The 15353-nt window shown below is 51.0% G+C and overlaps 1 protein-coding gene across 12 annotated transcripts in view; it reads right to left on the bottom strand.

Annotated features, from left to right (window-relative positions):
- Positions 1–15353, bottom strand: part of PPIP5K1 (diphosphoinositol pentakisphosphate kinase 1) — a 42647-nt gene that overhangs the window by 21103 nt on the left and 6191 nt on the right. For 11 of the 12 annotated variants that reach the window (XM_051629034.1, XM_051629045.1, XM_051629033.1 and 8 more), the window contains exons 5-24: positions 15241–15331; positions 14169–14254; positions 13780–13934; positions 12750–12851; positions 12347–12508; positions 11403–11524; positions 10832–10933; positions 9835–9921; positions 9309–9384; positions 8680–8789; positions 7643–7728; positions 7108–7236; positions 6478–6599; positions 5613–5795; positions 4923–5064; positions 4066–4289; positions 2984–3111; positions 2373–2487; positions 1711–1818; positions 390–506 (exon numbers count right to left, since the gene is read on the bottom strand). In XM_051629034.1, coding sequence (XP_051484994.1) covers positions 390–506; positions 1711–1818; positions 2373–2487; positions 2984–3111; positions 4066–4289; positions 4923–5064; positions 5613–5795; positions 6478–6599; positions 7108–7236; positions 7643–7728; positions 8680–8789; positions 9309–9384; positions 9835–9921; positions 10832–10933; positions 11403–11524; positions 12347–12508; positions 12750–12851; positions 13780–13934; positions 14169–14254; positions 15241–15331 — 2447 coding nt within the window. The remainder of the gene's footprint in view (positions 1–389; positions 507–1710; positions 1819–2372; positions 2488–2983; positions 3112–4065; positions 4290–4922; positions 5065–5612; positions 5796–6477; positions 6600–7107; positions 7237–7642; positions 7729–8679; positions 8790–9308; positions 9385–9834; positions 9922–10831; positions 10934–11402; positions 11525–12346; positions 12509–12749; positions 12852–13779; positions 13935–14168; positions 14255–15240; positions 15332–15353) is intronic. The other variant, XM_051629036.1, reaches the window with a different exon arrangement.

Genomic DNA, 15353 nt, shown 5'->3' with positions numbered 1-15353 from the left:
GGGCAGCAGAGCCATGAGGAGAGGCTGAGAAAACTGGGTTTGTTCAGCCTGGAGAACAGAAGGCTTCGGGGAGACATCACCATGTGCCAGTACTTAAAAGGCTGGCTACCAAGAAGATGGAGACTCCCTATTTACAAGGAGTCACATGGAAAAGACAAGGGGTCATGGGCACAAATTGCTCCTCGGGAGATTCCAGTTGGATACAAGAGGTAAATTTTTCACCATGAGGACAGTCACACATTGGAATCGTCTCCCAAGGGAAGTGGTGGATTCCCCCAGGCTGGACAGTTTTCAGTCTCAGCTGGGGGAGCCGCAAGGTGCCTGCAGAGCCCAGGCTGACCCCAGCCCCAGCCCCTGCAGCCCCTGCAGCTGAGGGCAGCTCAGCTCACCTCTGCCGAGGCAGGACGGAAGCCAAAGCCCGTGGGCACGTTCCGGTCCTCCTCGCAGCCCTTCACACCAGGGCTGAAATGCAGCTCCACGTGGAAACGCTCTTCTGAAGATGGGTCCTGTGAACATGAGGGCAGGGAATAAGTAAAGACATAAAAAACAGTCTCACTCTCAGCACAGCCACGGTCTGGACCTGGGCCTCCCAGCCATGCGGGTGCAGCAAGCATCCCAAGCACATCCTTCTGGAAGGAAAGAACAAGCAACAAGGAACCATGAACATGATGGTTCTAGGTTTGTCCCATCCAAAACGACAGTCTTCATGAGCACAAAGCTGGGACATTAAAATTGTTGTTATTTTGTGACAACAGCCACCAGAAGACCAAAACACAATGGGGCCAGATGTATGTATGTGCACAGACCTAAACACAGCCCTTCCCAACCCACTCCCACATGCTGGGGCAGGGAGAGGCTGGTTCCCCCCTGGACCTTTAGTTGGGTTGTTCCGAGATTTAAGGTACTGTCTCCAATATTAATTTTTAGTATTTTTTTTAAAGGAGGACAGAGCTTTTACAGTGTCTGGCACTAATGATGTAAATGCAAAATTTCACCATCCCTACTAACAGATTTACCACTCCCAAGAGCTCTATTCAGATTATTTTGACAAACTAGGAAATATTTCACTTCTACCACCATAATCCCATATCAGCTCTGTGAATATGTGTCCTGCTTAATAGTGCATGGAGGAAAGGACTACAACCCCCTGCAGCACAGGACCAGAGTGACAGGACCTGGGGTCCAGCACATGCAACTTGGTGACAAACCTACTGATGGGCATCACCATCAGCTCCCACAGCCCAGATGGTTTTTTAATGGCTCTCTTTGGTTCCTGAAGATATCAGTATATAATTTCCTAACTACATCAGTATATTTTTTAAATAATAAAAGTTTATGAATGTGGAACTTGTGGATGTTTTCTAGAAATATTTGGGAAAAGCTGCATAATACAATTTGGGTGTGGTTTTTTTTACTACAGTTAATTTGTAATTAAGAAACAGCAAATTATTTTGCACTAGGAAATGCTTTAAAATACATAGTATTAATTACTTCAGTTTGGTATTACTGCTCGGGGTGGCATTCTGCTGACATGAACAAGCATTAACTGGGTCACTGCCTCCCTCCTAAAAATAAAAACTAGCAGTTGTGTTCCTGCTCTGTGCCTCTGCTCCCAGAGAGCTCAGGTTACAGACTTCCTAGCTGAACTCATCTCTTGGGAGTGCCCTGCACCGTGGCAGGAAGGGTTTATCCTACAGCTCTATCCCTCACCTTGTTGTTGTCCTCGTAGAGCATGATAACAATCTGGGTCATGTAGTTCAGCTCTGAGATAGCACTCAAATAGTCCATGGCTCTCTTCCACTGCTGATCTTTGTTCTCCTGATGCATACACACAAACAGTCCATGGGATAAGCAACAGCAGACACCTGGCAGCTCCAGTGACACGTGTCTGAGAGAGTTTGTCTCTCCACAAGATAACAACATTGTCAGGACAAAAACCACCCTGCTGAACTCGCGTGAAGACACGACCTTGCGAGGGGGCAGGTGCTGACAGTGAGGAGCAGCTGCAGGGGGAGGCGCAGCCCCCAGCCCCCAGCCCACAGCCCTGCACGGCAGGCCCCAGACACTGCCATCCTCACACAGTGGCCTAGAGAATGGAGTTGTTTAGAGAAATCTCAAAAGAAGCACAAGGAAGAGCATGCTCCTTGCACAAGCAAGGCAGCAGCAGCAGGACAGAGGAGGAGCAGCCCCCATGTCCTGGAAGCTGCAGAGCAAACACAGCAGGGAAGGGGCTGGCCAGAGGCTGCTGCTGCACCTCCTTACTGGGGCAGCTGGCTGGAGGAGCAACCTGCAAACACACACTGCCCACCGTGGAAAGGGCCACTGAACAACAGCAGGGCAGCTTACTGTGTGAGCACTGCTGGGACACTTACATCCAGGAGGCCCCCGTAGCGGAAGATGCTGAGCAGGGAGTGCACGTGGCTCTCGCTGGTGAAGTAGAGCCGCGTCCGAACGTGGCGACCTGGAGACAGAACTCCTCTGGAGTACCTAAACCAAAACCAGCCCAGTGTTACCCTGAGCCTGCCTGAGGATGGCCCCTACCACACAGCAGCATTTCTGCACGCTCAGCAGAACACGGTAACCCCCACGGGGAACTGCCAGAGAGCAGCAGGAACAGAACAAACAGCGAGAGCACTGGACAGAAAAGCAGCAAGTTCTGTGTTACCCTAATGGAGACACATGGTGGGGCAGAGGTGGCATCCTCATCCCAGCCCTTGTCCCTTGCAGAGACAGGGATCAAGGTACCACCATCCAGCTACAATGGGCTTAAGCTTCTGTGGCACTGTGGTCCCACTCAGCAGTCTCAATGTGCCTTTCCACTGCCCTTCCAGTTCCAGGAGCACCAACGTGTCTCCCTCTTGGTGTGTCCTTCGCTGTATGTTCACTGTGTCCTTCCACACCACCACACTCTTCTGGCATGGCTCCCACACACTGCTCCAAAGCTGCCCTCCCCACCCACAGCAGCATGCAGCACAACCCTTACAAGGGATGTAGTTTGTTGACAGACTCGTCTTCATGGGTTCTCTGTAGGTCCAGCTGGATCTTTTTAATGAGAGGAAGACAGAAGCCAATAGCAATCTCCAGTTTCTCCTCTTTATTGATCCCATATTCCTGCAGGAACAAAACAACAAATAACCTTGAGCCCTGGATTTTTGCCACATCCTCACAAAAAAGGAGGCTGGACTTAACAGTCTTGTCCACAAGCACCACAACAGCTGAGCAAGGACAGAAAAGGAAACATCACTCAGCACCTTTTTCTTTTTTTTTTCCCCTCCATATATTGCAGAAGGTAACAGAGGACAGAGACTCCTCCAAGCTGTCTAGACATGACTGTCAGTGTTCTCCTAGCAGCTGAGAGACACAAATTCCACCAAGGAACCTCCTCTCATGACACACAAACTTATACCCTGACCTGGCATGAGCATTAATTCAAGAACTGCTGCTTGACTAGATAAAACCTGACATTTTATCCAAACTGTTTCTGGTCAGGAACACTGTGAAGTGCCAGTGCAATTGGACCTTGCTGGCAGAAGCTCAAAACATTTCTGCCAGGCTGGGACAGAACAAAGGTGAATCCAGGGATCTTGTGCATGTGCCTCTCCTTTCCCCTCCTGTGTTCATGGGCAGAAACTTGGTGAGAAGCAAGACAGCTTTGCAGACTGAACAAGTTCTTGTTTGACAATGACAAACCTGCCAGCACAAGCCTTCACATTAACACAGGAATCTCTCTTTCCCTGCACAACCTTGCATGTGGAGAAGGGGCTGCAGACACAGCACAGACCCTCAGCTCCCAGCTGGGCTGTGACACCCAATGGCCAACAAGGAAGAGCCTGCCTCAGCTGCCCATTGTTCTGACACTGCAGAATCCTCATCCAGGAAGCAAGCCCTGCCACATCTTAAGTCATAACTGGTTTTGGACCCACACAAACACTAAGAGATACATCCAAGGAACACCTGTGGTACTCTGCCTTGAAGGTTAATGTGCAGGGGAATCGAGAAAGCACCCAGGGCAAGGGACAGAAACCGAGACCACAGACACGGTCACACAGGCAGGACAGGCTATACCTGGGGTATGATCACATCTGCCAGGGCTTTGGAGAGTTTGAAGAGCTCAGCTGTGCCTTCCAGCTTCAGGGCACAGTTGTGCTGTACATCATACTTGATGCAGTCATAGATGTCAGGGATCTTGCTGATGTCGTAGCGCCCGCTCTTCATGCGGAAATCCCGCTCCAGTTTGCTCCAGCGCTGCAGCATCAGCTCCAGAGTCTCGCTGTGGTACAGCTGCAGGTCTGGGCAGCAGGGAACACCAAACCAGTCACACCCTGACTACTTCTGTGTAGACTTCAAGTAGACTGACCTCTCCCTGCACAAAGGGGCTCTGATTATTATGTCACCCTCAGGAATCCTATGCTGGAAATGCACAGGTTTCTGTAGCACAGAGGTTTAACCTGCAGCAATAACCTGCTTCTGAAATACTTGGGAAAAGTGAAACTGCTGGCCTGTTGGCTTATGGCTGCCATAAATCAGGTGAGATGTCCCATGGGAGCCCTTTTAAAACCTCTGCGCTGATGTTGGGAAAGTTCTCTAGAGATGAGCAACTTGTGACTGAAAATCTTGCTGTTTATAATCTTGAGCTTCTCTCCAGGAGATGCTTGAAAAAATCAGGCACCCCTTGCAGGCCCTACCCCTGCTGGTGACACTCCCCTACATCAAGATGCACACACCATTTCCTTCACATTACAGCTCCTTTAACAGTAGTTGAAAGTGGAATGGAAGCCCTTCTACATCAATAGCAGATACAGAATTCAACTTCAGCATTTCTTTGCTACAGACATAAACATAAACCACAATGGTGTTTAGGAGCTTTGAAGATGTTACAATAAATGAATCTGCTCCAGACCTTTTCCACTTCTGATGCTCACCTGCAGATTTTGGGTCTTCCAGACGCTTTTGTATCTGGGAGGTGAGATTCTCAATCAGGGTGAACACCTGGTTACAGACCTCCACTGGGTTCTGGATAAATGTCATGGAGTTGAGCAGAGAGGCACTGCCTGTAGGTGCTAGCTGAGAGAAGATACCAGCAGAGATTAGACAGTATCTTTACAAACTGGGAACACAAAATGCCTGCCTTCTGCAGCTGTGCTGCTTTGTGGTGAGGCACAGAAGCTGTGCTCCCAGCCCAGCACACTGAGCTGGCCCCTTCCCAATGGTGCGTAGGCACCAAACTCAGAGGGAGCAAACAACTGCCCCCATCAGATCAGACCTCCCTCCACCTACAATATTCACTGCTGTCCCACTTTGCTTCTGTGCTTGAGCAGAAGGGATTCACACAGGTTTTAAGTAGTTCTTCGAAGCAATAAATCTGCTCCTTAACAGTAATGGATTTCAGTCCCGTAATCAGACCTCAGAGTCTGGGAAAAATAGTGGTTTGGGTACTTGTCAGAGAAGCAGCTATAGAAGCAGCTGCTGTGCTGGATGTAACCCATGCTGCCTGACCTGCAGTTACCAGACATGGATGGGACCACAAAGGATTTGTACCCAGAAGATGTGTTCACACATGCACAGAGCACGGACCTAGAACCTGGCAGGCTGTGCTCCCTGAACACCTCTACCTTCTCGTAATCCTCTTGGCAGAACTGGGCATCCTTCTGCATGATCTCATGCAGTCTGGCCTTCACCCTCTGCTGGCAGCTGCTCAGGGAATCACTGTCACTGTCCAGAAGACCATTCATATTGGCACTTTTCACCATCTGCACCAGAATGGGGGTCAGTTCTCCTTCCAGGGCCAGCAGACCCTAAAGCAACACAGGATGAGACTTCAGTTTTGTGCAACCCAAGCAACAAACCTTGCTGGCAGTTCCACAGCCAGCCTTCAGCCAGCTTGAGTGACACATCAGCTGTTCCTGAGAGCATTTTCACAGCAGCAGTATCTGCAGTCACCAGTGGCTCTGGCATGATTCTAGAGCTGTTGGAGACAAAAGGCCTGCAGTAGCCCCACGTTTGTCTACGCAACCGTTGAGCAGCCAGCTCAGTTTGCTGGAAAAGGATGATACAGCAGAGGCTCTGAAGAACAGCCAAGGTCACCATGGGATTCCCCCTGGCTCAAGCTATAAATGCAGATGAACTTGTCTTTTCCCCAACCCTCACCCCACACTGCACCAAAGACATTTCATTCCCCCTTTAAATGCAGTAGTCAGGGAAAAAACCCTCTGGCTCAGTATTCATCCAAGAAACTCTCATTTTGTAGGCAATTTATAGCCAGCAGCAGATGCTCTAACACCAAACACCAGTAAAACCCCATAAATAACTCCTTCTCTGGTCAGAGTCCTGTCCTGGACAGGATACCAAAGGTCACACAGACTTGCAGCCATGCTGCATTTCTACTGAGCTCGGACAGCTCCTTCCTCATCACCTTTAGAACTGGTGAATTCTAAGACTAATGTAGCAGAACTAACAGATGCCCAAAAGAGGAAGGACCTTTGCAAAAGCTGCTGCTGTCATCTGCACTCGTCCCTCATCTGAGGCGTAGATCCTGAGGTCATGACGGTAGGTGCTGTGCAGCCTGAGCAAACCACAGCCAGGGAAACCAGCATAATCACCTGGAATAGAGAACAACTCAAAACTCTGACATCTGCAACAGCTGAATATACTGCTGTAGGCAAGGAATGTTTTTGTAGTAACAAAGTTATGTAGAGAATTATCTGTATTCCAAGATAGATTTCCTCTGTTCTCTACATCTGACCTACATTTCCTGTCAATCATACACACAGTTTGAGCTGCATTTGCTGCATCAGGATGCATCTTACTAGAATGGCTTCCCTTTGTTGCATACTGGCACATTAACTGGAAGCATGTTATTGTGCTCCAAGACATACTGAAGTTTCACACTGCAGCAGACACCTCCAGCCAGCTTAGGGATCTTCAGGTGCAAAACCCACATGAGTTATTTATCCTTACCAGGTCAACTCCAAAGAACAAAACCAGTGACCTGAGCAGAGGCTGCACAGATCCCAGAGATGCTGGAGCATCCCTCACGCTGGGGATGAGTCCCCTGGGCTGGGCAGCCTGGCAGAGTGACAGGACAGGGTGCAGATGGACCAAGCCTACCTTGGCCTCCAGGGTACATGCAGCGGAAAGCTCGGCCCAGCTCCTCTGCTTGGACTCTCCCCGCTGGGGTCAGCTCCCCACCCCACTTCAGCACCAGCAGAAGGGATGGGGAAGATTCTCGACGAGCTTCTAAGAGACAAACAGGCACTCACTACACCAGATTTCAAAGCTGAGCTTGCAAGGGAGAGGAGGGGAAGATGAATAGGTTGTCACCAGCGCCTTGCGGTGCATTCTCAACACAAGGCTGAGCCAAAATCCCCAGGAAACACAGCACATACAAAATTAAGAGTCAGCCACTGCTTTTTGAAGGTATAGGCTGACATCCATCAGATTGGAAGCACAGATTGGGGCACCATGCAGGGTACATTGTCACACTACATTATGCATCACTCCAACCCCTCACAGGTGTGAGCAAAGACAGGATATGGGGCACTACTCCTGCTTGCACGTCCAGAGGTCTGTGCTGGGTAGGACACCTGCACATGCTCTGGAACACCAGGCTTTAAGAACAGGGCACCAACAGCAGGTTCATTACCTTCATCTTCACTTGCAGCTTTTGGATGTCCATGAGGCAGATAGGTCAACTGCACCTTACGATTAATGCCAGAAAAATGTCCATACCTGTCACAAGGAGGGGGGGAAATGTAAACAGATCAACTCCACTCACCCTCTGCCCAGAGGTCCCTGGGCAGCACACAGCAAAAATTCAGCACAGGCAGGAGACTTCCTGCTGCAACACCCACTGCCAAGGGACATGGACATTTTTTGCCATCTACCTGTGACCTGGCACACGCCCCCAGAAGAAGCCAAACAACCCCCCAAACAAAAACTAAAGATCCATTTACTTGCCTGCTCTTCAGTTGAGAGCTCTCTGTGCTCCCATACCCCACTGGGGATTTAATCAATCTTAGTTCATTTCTATCTGCATCTTTAACAAGTGAATTAAAAAAAAACCAAAACAACAATCTGCCAGCTGCTCTGAGGATAACCACATCTCCAATGAGCAGAAGGACCTGGGGAAGCTCATGGCAAAAGTTCATCCTCTGCACAGGCAGGGCCTGACCACAGACACTGCCTGTGGATGCCACAGCAAGCTGTGGCTCTGGGAGAAACCCTCCTTTGGTCTCCAAGTGCCAGCACCACCTTATTGTCTTTTATTTCTGCTGTAAAAAACACAAGAGGACACAAACATCCTGTCACGTTTCCCAAGCTCCATTTTGCTGAACTTTCAGCACCAGGACAGCCTCACTTAACACAAGGTTTTGTTCCAGATCTATCAAAATTATTCATACCCATCTGGTCCCTACAGGACACCAGTTCCTCTCCCACAGCAAAGGAAGCTGTTTAGCCAAAAACCAGACACATTTGGAACAAGAATCAGCAGTGATTTGATGCCTAGGAGAAAACATTTAGAGCATGGCACCTCTCATGAGCAGCTGCTAACGGGATGGAGGAGACCCTGCCCCTGAGGACCCTGGTGCTCAGGGCACTTGCAGCACAGCTGGTTCATGCAGCACCCACTGACCACGGTGCTGAGACAGACCCACAGTGCCCTGAGGTAGGGATCCTTACATCTCCAAGACACTCTTCAGCTGTTCCAGTTTGGATTTCCTCTCCTCAATCTCACAGTCGCTGTGGGTTCCCAGTTCCACCACAAGCTCCCGTGCAATGTCCAGCACTTCCTGTTGGAGAGCAGAGACAGTGTCAAGCACCCAACAAGTCTGTCTCAGACTCACCCCTGTACTCTTGCCATGCCTCCAGATGGCTTCACCAACATCAGGTCCACACACACACTCGTCAGGGACACACCATTTCACAAGACAACTAAGGCAGGACAAACTTTCAGACTGCCATTTGTGCCACCCCATCCTGTGCTCCAGCCCCATTCAGAACCAAGCAGGTGCCTCCAACTGCCCCATCCCTTAGCCTGGACCCATCTTTGACCCGGGACAACCACAACAGATGGGCAAGCTGCACCAGGTCATCCTCATCTCACAGTCTTCACGTGAGCCAGGAACAACTTCCACTCTGCTCCCATGGTGACATCCTGCTGAGTGTGCTCAGTGGGGAACCAGGCAGGGAGCACTGGTGGGACAGGCTGCTCCCTTTCAGGGCTTCCACCTTCCCAAAGAATCACCTTGTGCTGGGATCTGTATTACCCGCATCTCCCCATCAGTAACCCTGGAGAGGACTCCCCTCACCTGTAGCTGCTCTGGTTTCTTCAGCTTCAACTTCCCTGTCTTGTAGCCATCATATTTCTCAAATAATTCAAAGAATCTAAACAGAGAGCAAAGAACCCTGAATTATTTTCTGCTATTTTGGTGCTCCAAGGATTGTCATCCCTACATCTGCATCCATGCTTTGTTTTTCAGGGAGAATCAGCAGGGAGAACCCACTGGCTCCTTCTGGGCTTCAGAAATTTTGAACAAAAACAGCGTTTCCAGCCACAGACAGGACAACAAAGGAGCCACTAACTTCCCACTTGGAGGGACACTTCCCTTTGCAGCACCCAGCAGATCTCCACTCCCTCTTCCAGTGTTTGCACAGAAGGTGCCAGGATCCTTACAGGGAAAGGGTGCTCCCTCAACTGGGCTGAAGGCACTTGCTTGAAGGACCAGGGAAAAGCTCTGCCTCCCATGCACTCAGCCCCTCTGCTCCTCCTCTGGAGCAGGACACGGGCCCTCCTCCCTTCCCAGGAGCACAGCACCCTCCTGCCTTCACTCTTACCGGGGATGCTTGACTTCCATCTTCATCTTCTGCTTCGGGGTGCGGTCTCCGTGCCGGATGACTGCAATCACACAGCGAAGCTCCATCCTGGGGAAACAGGAGATACACATGACAAATGTCCCCCCACCCTCCACCAGAAAGTAGTTTCCCATTGTTCTTTCAGTTCCATCCTTTTGCCAGCTGCTTTCCTCGTCAGTGGCAGAACTTCTCCCAGAATAAAGCAGACACAAGTGCCAAGGCTGCAAAAGCAGTTGAGTGCTGCAGACACCACAGGTCACCTGGTTCCCAGTCAGGGAAAGCACCACGGTACCTCAGTCTGACAGCAGGACCCACCTGCAGCAGAAAGGGCCAGGATGGATGCTACAGAATCTACGGAAACAGCATTTTGGATCATGCCAAGCTTGTTTTCATACCCAACTTGTGCAGTGCTCACAGGACCCCTTAGGAAGACTCAGGATGGTTCAGGAGAAGGGTTATACAGCTGGGGTCCTGTCTTCAAGCAACCAGCAAGAGCTGGAGGTAGAAAGATCCCACAGCGATTGGCCCCCTGCAGCCTTATGTGGTGGAAGACTAGCAAGGCCAACAGCACCAAATGAGGGTCTGCCAAGCACACAGGTAACATGAATACTGAGCTGATTGTTTTCCACCCACTTCAGTGGCAGCTCCACACACACTGTCTCCAGCAGCAGCTGACTGACCCAAGCTGCAGAGATACCCTATGGTTTCCTGTGCTGATCCAGAACTTGGGCCTCCTGAGAGCCATGTCAGCAGTGTCTGTAATTCCTTCAAGAACTGTTCGTCTGCTTTCATCAAACCATCTGCCACCCCTTCTGTGTCCATGGCTAAAGCCTTTCCACAGGCATTTCAGGGTTGCAACCAACACAGCAGCTGGAGAAGACCATGCTGCTGGGTGGTGTCTGTCCCTTGGATGGGGTCTGCACTTTGCCCCTCATGTAGCCCTCACCAGCACTATTTTGAGAAGATGGCAGGTACTCACATGGTGCCTGAAGTTGTGGGGACAATGGGAATATCTTCTGCCTCAGTTGGGATGGACCAGGGAATATGGAACTGGGGAGCCAATTCCCGCATGATTATATTTCTGGAAGAAACCAGAATACAAAACTCACAAGAAATTTAATTCCCTTGATTTTCACCTCCTCCTTAGTGGTCCAGCTTAAAGAACCGGATGAAGCCACAGAACTTCTCCTCCCTTCCCCACAGAGACATCTATCACACCAGGGGATAGTTAGGGCACCCCAGAGGGACATCAGTCTCCCTCCTGTCACCAGTACTGCAGCTGGGCTTAGCATCCAGTGAAAAGTCCTGCAAGATACACAAGCTGTAGACACAGGCAGCTGATGCCAATGCAGCCAGGAGCTCCAGGGGCTACAAATAATTAACCCATTCCTCCCAGAGCCAGGCTTTCTGAAAGCCTTTTCAGGCTTGCTGAAAAAACGTCCCCATGTGAACCACCTGCAGACTCCCCCGACACACCGCCCAGGACACCACATTCATTTTGCCTTGCTATGAGCTACCTCACCCACCATCAAAACTCCCACTGCACGTACCCGAGGATTTTGGCACAGTCATCGTAGTATTTCATGGAGTTCTTCACGAAGCTGAAGCCATTCACGTCGCAGACAAAGGAGTGTCCGTTGGCCCGCAGGAGGTCGAACCCACACACGGTTTGCTGTGGGAGAAGCAGAGGACAGGGCTCAGGGGACAGCTGTGGGGACAGATCTGCCCGGCAGGCAGGAGCCCCCCAACCCCCGGCGGCCGCCCCCGTGCTGCCCCAGCCCCAAGAGCCAGGAGGACGTGAGGAAACACATCCAGCAGGAGCAGCAGCAGGAACAGCCCTGTGAGAGGCACCTCCACACCCTCACAGCTACACCAGAGGCCCAACCCACCAGCACAGGATGAAGCCAACAGGACCTCTTGTGCCTCCCAAAGCTCTAATGGCTCAAGGCAGAGCAGCACCTGCTCTTGCCTCTAAATCCAACCAGACAGGACCAGACAATAAGTGGTGCAGGTAAAGACACCCCTCACTGAGTGGAAAAGGCTACAGGGCAGAGCAAGCCCACAGCTGGATCAGCACAGCTGCAGGGGCTGCAGCAGGGCAGGAATGAGCAGCCAACTGCTGCTTCTGCTGACACTGCTGAACATGTGTGATCACCCCGAGACCCACATCCTCACTCACCCCCCTGTCAAAGAGAATACAAATGTGCATGAAAGCCCCAGCAAAAATTGAAAAGAAAAAGGCAGGAGGAGTGCAGGTTGGCTGCACAGCAGTACATTCTGGTGTCAGTAGAAGCTGAGGTGTACACTGGACACCTGCCAGCACAGGGGGTGTTTGCTGCAGGCCCTCCTGCCTTCCCAGGCCCCAGCACTGGCACCAGGCACGGGAGGCTGGGACAGCAGAGACACATGGGGGACAGCTCAGGTGGCAACACTGACCAAGCTAAGGGTCAGACACTGGTGGAGCATCCTGCTCACACAGGAGGGAAACACAGACCTTAAAGGCTACACAGACTTTCCGGGCAACCAGCTTCTCCATGGCAGTCAGCATGACGGGGTAGCGGATCTCCTTCCCCTCGCTGTCCCGTTCCACCTTCCCGTCCAGCGCCGGGGACTTGCGAGCCTCCGCGTGGGCATAGTCTGGCCCCACGGTGTACACCTGGGGGAGAAGGGCACACCTGGCACCACCACTAACCAGCTCCCAGCAGGTCCTCCTGCTGCAGGCACAGAGACCAGGAGGTCTCTTCTCACCCTGCACAACACCAGCTCCCCACCCTGGGACCTGAACTGCCCAGTCAGCACCTCACAGCTTAAACAGACTCCAGAGCAGTGTGGGACTGCCCAGCCTTCAGCTGGCCCAGGCCTGCAGAAGGAGGGAGCTGTTCCAGGCTTTCCCTCACCTTCACATCCGTGCCATCTGTAGGCATGAACTCCTCATAAATGTAGGAGCCTGTCTTCCTCACACTGCTCTCTGGGGAGTACACGCTGCTGCGGCTGCCGATCTGCAAGCACAGAACAAACCTCAGGGGAGAGCAGGGGGCTCCTCTCCTTGGGTGGAAGAACAAAAAGCATAATTTGCAGAGAATGAGCTGAACACCCCTCAGAACCCCCAGCTATTACAGCACAATTATTTATGGAGGACAAAAGCGACTCCGAAGCACAGACAGTAGATAAATCCTTTTACAGGCTTTAAAGAGGAGAAAAATTATTATAGACCATTAGGCTGACTCCAGTCACTACAAAGGATATGGAACAAAAAAGTGGATAAAGATACCAGCCTACCTAATCAGCAAATTAAAATAAATGATGACAGATGATAATCAGACCAATTTGACTTCCTTCTAGGACAGCTGACTGATCTCATGGACAGGGGATGATTTTGTTCTCATTTTTGTAAGGCTTTGGATACAACCTCAAGTGCTGTATGTTAGCTAAGGAAACTATTATTTTAAGATTATTAATGGCAGATGTATAACTGCTTGGAAAAGAGATGTATCACAGCTATTAACTGTTCACTGGCAAAGTGGAGGAAATGAGTAAGGGCAGATTCCCTGTGGAATCTAGGAATAAACACTGCATTTATTCCATTTGCAGGCTACATTAAGCTGAGAAGGACAACAATTATGTTAGAGGACAGGAACATAAGGTTTTCTAAAAAAAAAATCATCTTGATAAACTGAGGAAGTGATCTGAAAAAGCAGCATGCAGTTCAGCAGGGGACACAGTCCTCCATGACTGGTGGGGAAGGCAACACGAGCACCACAACTAACATGTCCTGCAATTCCCAGGTAGATGGGGTTGAACTGAAAGTTCTAAGGCCTAGATTTTCCCAGCACAAACCTTCCCTTCCTGTTCCCCTGCCCCAACACTCCCTCCTGACACTCAGAGCCACAGATCTGTTGCTTCCAGACCCAGAGTTCCCCTCCTCACCTTCCTGAAGAGCCGCTGGCTGCCCCCACCCGCAGACGTGGGGTAGTAGATATACACATTGTGGTCCTCAGCACTGACTGGCTTCTCTACAAATGGCTTTGGGAAGACAGCTCCATTCACCTCCACGTGGTCCTCTCCTTCCACCAAGTTGCACTCTGGAGACAAAGCACAGCAGCAGTGTGTTGGGAAGCAGTGAGAGCCCCAGGGCAGAGCCAAAGCCCTTCAGCCCTGGCCAGTCAGCCAGTTTTGCAGCTGGGACCTTTGTCCATAAGAAACAACCAACATGTGAATCAAGCCTCTTCAAGCTAATTATCTGTACTTGTTCTCTGCAGAATATCCTAAATAATGCAGTGTGTGAAAATGGCTTTCAGCAGAGCCTGGGCACTGACCTTCTGGTCTATCAGGGTCTCGATTGAGCACAGCATAACGAGGCAAGTCTATTCCCTCTTCTTGAAGGATCCGATACACCTCACGCCTGCAGAGGACAGAAGCAGTGTCAGAACAGTCTAGAAAAAACATGCCAAAAGAAAGGCTTCACTCCCACTGCTGAAGAACAAAGTCAGATGGACACAAAAAAGCCTCAAGACCAAGTCCAAATGCTTCTCAGCTCACACTCTCCAGGTAAGACGTACAGGCTATGGGGCACAACTCAGTCCTGCTCTGGGCAGATGTCCCAGAGTAAATGTCTACTTGGCCTAAACATGGATCCTCATTTATTAGCACATGCTCCATCCACAGCAACACACCCAGCACATGCCACCCACCCCCTGCCCTCTCAGGAGGTGCCCCTGTCACACTAAGCTGCCCGACCTCCAGGCCAGGCAGATGCAGCAGAGCCTCTTTTCATCCTGTGCCAGTGGGAAACCATGATGTTTCCTCTAGAGCTACACCTGGGGCTGCCTGTCAGCACCCACAGGAGCACTGCTCACAACCCAGAGATGTGGTGGGAGGCCTGGGATCTGCCAAAAGTCCTGCCCGGAGGCGGCCAGAGCAGCCTGGCTGCACGCACTGCAGGACTCGACTGCTGGTGGTCTCTACCAGGACGTGACTGAGCAGCCTCTTCAAGTGTCTGACCAACATACCCTCCTCAGCTCTGACCTGGCCTTGCTCCCAGTTTCAGCCCCAGAACCCCAGCCCACTACTTGGCTCTCCTGCCCACAGACTAGTCTCAGTGGTGACAGTCCCATTCTGGGAGACCTCTTCCACTTCCTACTTCATCTAGCCATTCCTTACAAGACATCTGCACCAGAAAACAAAACATGCCAAACCTCAATGGTTTTACCCCCAATTCTATTCCCCTCCATGTCTTGGGGGGAGCAACCCCTAAAAGCCACTGCTAAGGCCCCCCTCCTCCCCAGCTGACTCCTTGGCTTGTGGCTAAGAAGACAAAGCTTGCACAGCTAAGGAGGGGAATGGGGCTAAGGAAGAGGGAAGGAGCTCTATGGGATCACAGACACCTACCTGTCCTGGATGTAATACTGCATATCAAGGTCGTTAATCAGAAAGGGCTTGCACAGCTTGGCATAAGCAACTGCTTTATCCAGGGGGAATCCTGCAACCCAGGGAGCAGGGGA

The sequence above is a fragment of the Apus apus genome, chromosome 10 (genome assembly GCF_020740795.1).
Source record: "Apus apus isolate bApuApu2 chromosome 10, bApuApu2.pri.cur, whole genome shotgun sequence".
NCBI classification, from domain to species: Eukaryota; Metazoa; Chordata; class Aves; order Apodiformes; family Apodidae; genus Apus; species Apus apus.
Note: the sequence above shows the minus strand (reverse complement) of the source record. Positions and strands in the feature narration are given on the sequence as shown.